The sequence below is a fragment of the Eimeria mitis genome, genomic scaffold (genome assembly GCF_000499745.2).
Source record: "Eimeria mitis Houghton genomic scaffold, Emh_scaff2323, whole genome shotgun sequence".
Classification (NCBI taxonomy): Eukaryota; Apicomplexa; class Conoidasida; order Eucoccidiorida; family Eimeriidae; genus Eimeria; species Eimeria mitis.
Window position 1 is genome coordinate 3,920 of NW_013570656.1, and position 4,442 is coordinate 8,361.

At 45.4% G+C, this 4,442-nt stretch overlaps 1 protein-coding gene across 1 annotated transcript in view; it reads right to left on the reverse strand.

The window, feature by feature from the left end:
* EMH_0052080 (DNA polymerase alpha catalytic subunit, putative) overlaps nucleotides 1–3,677 on the reverse strand; it is a gene marked incomplete at both ends in the record, with an annotated part of 5,083 nt that extends 1,406 nt beyond the window's left edge. Inside the window, 3 exons of the mRNA XM_013496838.1 lie at nucleotides 448–1,806; nucleotides 2,453–2,555; nucleotides 3,588–3,677. Coding sequence (XP_013352292.1) covers nucleotides 448–1,806; nucleotides 2,453–2,555; nucleotides 3,588–3,677 — 1,552 coding nt within the window. The remainder of the gene's footprint in view (nucleotides 1–447; nucleotides 1,807–2,452; nucleotides 2,556–3,587) is intronic.
* Between the last annotated feature and the right edge of the window lie 765 nt (nucleotides 3,678–4,442).

Below are 4,442 nucleotides of genomic sequence, written 5' to 3' on the forward strand. Positions count from 1 at the left end.
CTGGGGGCCCCTGCTGATGGTGTTTGTGTGGGGCCCCCCACATACGTATATGTTTGTGGCTGTGTATGAGTACTTCGTGCATGCACCAAGAAGCTTTATCGAGAGAAGAAGAGACAACAGAGAAGTTCTTTATTTTTAGCCAGCAGGGGCCCCTTATATGTCTTTTTATAATTAGGGATTCATATAGAGGGTTGGGGGCCCCAAATACCCGGCTGTATGTAGTACCCTCTAGGTCCTCATCTCTAAGAGGGGGGGCCCCCCCAGGACAGTACCCTTTTATTACCTGTATATCTCTGCCGCAGGGCACAGCAGCAGCAGCAGCAGCAGCAGCAGCAGCAGCAGCAGGAGCAGCAGCAGCAGCAGCAGCAAGAGGACCAAAAACATAATTTCTTTTTGTTGGTTTACACTTAAACACCCCCCAGTTGTATTTATTTTTTAGGCGCAAACCATCAACACGAACAAACTCAGCAGCATTTGTTTCTATGAGCCGCAGCTGCCGCTGCAGTGCTGCAGCACCACGTGTTTCTTCTGCTGCTGCTGCTCCTGCTGCTGCTGCTGCTGCTGCATCACTACCTGCTGCTGTTGCTGCTGCTGCTGCTGCTGCTGCTGCTTCTTCTTCTTCTTCTGATACGTCCAAAGACACCTGCTTACGCAGCACAAAGTATAGAGGCCTCATCATACCCCGCAGCACCACGCAGCAGCTCTGCGGCGGCGCTGCTGCCTGCTGCTGCTGCTGCTGCTGCTGCTGCTGCTGCTGTGCTGCTGCAGCCCACACCTTGCCGAACAAATAAACTGTTCCTGTTGCTGCATCGTCGAAGACATCTAATAAATAAAAAGGCAGAGACCCATCGGGGCATACGGGTAGTGTCTTTGCTGTTGCTGCTGCTGCTGCTGCTGCTGCTGCTGCTGCTGTTTGCGGCGCTGCTGCTGCTGCTGCTGCTGCTGCTGCTGCTGTGTCGTCAGCAGCAAATAACTCGTCTGGGTTTATGTCTTTACCTAAACTTATATATGCGTTGGGGTCCTCAAAGACAGAAGCAGCAGCTGCTGCAGCAGCATCATCTGCTGCTGCTGCTGCTGCTGCTGCTGCTGCTGCTGGTGTTGCTGCTGTTGCTTCTTCCTTTACTTCTTCCGCTGCAGCTGCTTCCACTGCTGCAGCTGCAGCTGCTGCTGCTGTCGTCTGCTGCTGCTGCTGCTGCTGCTGCTGCTGCTGCTGCTGCTGCTGCTGGGGGCTGCCGCTGGGGCCCAGGGCCCCCGGGAGACGGGGGGGGAGACAGTCCCCTAAACCAAACAAGCTGAAGGCGTTTGCTGCAGCAGCAACTTTGCTGCTGCTGCTGCTGCTGCTGCTGCTGCTGCTGCTGCTGTTGGGGGTTTTGGGGGGGAATGGGTCTTGCTGCTGCTCCTCGTCGTCCTCATCTAGGTTAAGAGAAGCCTCAATAGAGTTTAAACATTTTAGTTGTGCTGCTGATGCTGCTGCTGGTTTTTTTTTTGCTGCTGCTGCTGCTGCTGCTGTTGTTGTCTTTGCTGCTGCAATGCTGCTGAAGTGCTGCAGCAGAGAACGCATGCCTTGAGCTCTAACATCTGCTGCTGCTGCTGCTGCTGCTGCTGCTGCTGTTGCTGCTTCACCGCGACGAGACTTCTTCCCTCGTGCTGCTGGAGATGTCTCCTCTTCTGTCTGTCTCCTTGCTCGCCTCCGCTGCTGCTGCTGCTGCTGCTGCTGCTGCTGCTGCTGCTGCTGCTGCTGCTGCTCTCCCTCGCTGCTGCCCTCGTCCCCCCACCACTCGTCCCCATCGTCGCTGTATCCATCAGCTGCAGATACACTCAAATAAATAAATAAAATAAATAAATAAAATAAATAAATAAAATAAATAAATATATTAAATAAATAGAATAGATAAAATAAATAAAATAAATAAAAGTTTAAAATACACTAATTATATAGATGTAATGAGAGGATTAGATACGATAATAAAGAAAATAAAACACACAAGAAGGAGACAAAAAGAAGAAAAAAAGGAGACAGCAAAAGGAGACAAAAAAAACACAAAAAGGAGACAACAAAAGGAGACAAAAGAAGACAAAAGGAGACAACAAAAGGAGATAAAAAGGGGACAAAAGGAGACAACAAAAGGAGACAAAAAAAGGAGACAAAGGAGACAAAAAAAGGAGACAAAGGAGACAACAAAAGGAGACAAAAGGAGACAAAAGGAGACAACAGAAGGAGACAAAAAAAGGCACAAAAAGGAGACAAAAGGCGACAAAAAGGAGAGAAAAAGGAGACAAAAAGGAGACAAAGAAGACACAAAAAAGACACAAAAAGGAGACAACAAAAGGAGACAAAAGGAGACAACAAAAGGAGACAAAGAAAGACAACAAAAGGAGACAACAGAAAGAGACAAAAAGGAGACAAAAGGAGACAGAAAGGAGACAAAAGGAGACAGTAGTTGGGGTGTACAGTCAGCTCGCTCAATCCAATTTTCTGCTTTTCTTTGTTCCTTTAGTTTCGCGTATTCTTCCGCGGAGACAGTCTGAAATATTGACGCATTTTCGTCTATCACCTAACAAAAAGAGACAAAAGGAGACAAAAGGAGACAAAAAGGAGATACAAAGGAAATAAAAAGGAGACAGAAGGAGAGAGAAGGAGAGAGAAGGAGAGAGAAGAGAGAAAAGGAGACAGAAAGAGACAAAAAAAGAGACAAAAAGGAGACAAAAGGAGACAGAGACAGTCTGAAATATTGACGCATTTTCGTCTATCACCTAAAAAAAAGAGACAAAAGGAGACAAAAGGAGACAAAAAGGAGATATAAAGGAGAGAGAAGGAGAGAGAAGAGAGAAAAGGAGACAGAAAGAGACAAAAAGGAGACAAAAAGGAGACAAAAGGAGACAGAGACAGTCTGAAATATTGACGCATTTTCGTCTATCACCTAAAAAAAAGAGACAAAAGGAGACAAAAGGAGACGAAAGGAGACAAAAGGAAACAAAAAGGAGACAAAAGGAGACAAAAGGAGATATAAAGGAGATATAAAGGAAATAAAAAGGAGATAGAGGGAGAGAGAAGGGGAGAGAGGAGAGAAAAGGAGACAGAAAGAGAGAAAAAGGAGACAAAAGGAGACAAAAGGAGACAAAAGGAGACAAAAGGAGATATAAAGGAAATAAAAAGGAGACAAAAGGAGACAAAAGGAGACAAAAAAAAGAAAAGGATATACAAAGGAGACAGAAGGAGACAGAAGGAGAGAGAAGAGAAAAGGAGACAGAAAGAGACAAAAAGGAGACAAAAGGAGACAGAGACAGTCTATACAGGTACTTGCATCAATCACCTAAACAAAAAAAATGCTGCTGCTGCTGCTGCTGCTGTTGCTGCTGCTGCTGTTGCTGCCGTTGCTGCTACTTCTGCTGCTGCTGCTGCTGCTTCTCCTGCTGCTGCTGCTGCTGCTGCTGCTGCTACTTCTTTTATTAATACAGCTACAATACAGAAGCCCCGATAAGAAGGGCGGGTACGCGACGCAGTAAACCCTAAACCCTAAACCCTAAACTCTAAACCCTAAACCCTAAACCCTAAACCCTAAACCCTAAACCCTTGTGGTTGTTACCTCATATTGCTCTGTTGCTTTTGCTTCTCCTCTTCGTTGTCTGCGTATTTTCTCCAGGGCAGACAAAGCCCCGCTCTTAGAAGACGCCATTGCTGCTGCTGCTGCTGCTGCTGCTGCTGCTGCTGCTGCTGCTGCTGCTGCTGGTGTCGCTGCAGGTGTTGTTGGTCCTGTAGCAGCTGCTGCTGCTGATGCTGCTACTGCTGCTGCTGTTGCTGCTGCTGCTGCTGCTGCTGCTGCAGCAGCAGCAAATCCAGGGGCCCTGTGGAGGGCCTCGCTGCTGCAGCAGGAGCAGCAGAAGACCCACTAAAGAAGAGAAAAAGAAAAGGAAATGTAGGGGTTTACGCGGTACATAGAAAAAACAAATAAATAAAATAAATAAAATAAAAAATAAATTGTTTATTTCTTTTGTTTTATTCCTTAGAGCTGCCTATACACCCCAAATATAAACACAAAACCACCACAGGGGGGTGTTTATGCAGCAGGGGGGCTTGGGGTTGCTGCTGCTGCTGCTGCTGCTGCTGCTGCTGCTGCTGCTGCTGCGGGTTTGTTTGTGGTTATTATATTAAAATAAATAAAAATAAATAAATATAAAATAAAAATAAAATAAAAATAAATAAATAAATTATTTTTATTTCTTCTCTGCTGCAGCAGCAGCAGCAGCAGCAGCAGCTATGCTGCATCGAGGCGCCGCTGTGCTGTAGCAGCAATTTATATATTTTTGTATATTTTTTATTGTTATTTATTTTTATTTATTTTGTTTTTGTTTTTATTTATTTTTATTTATTTTTATTTTGTTTTATTTGAATTTGTTTGCTGTTTCTGTTTCCTTATAGACAAAGAGAAGGCTGTATATAT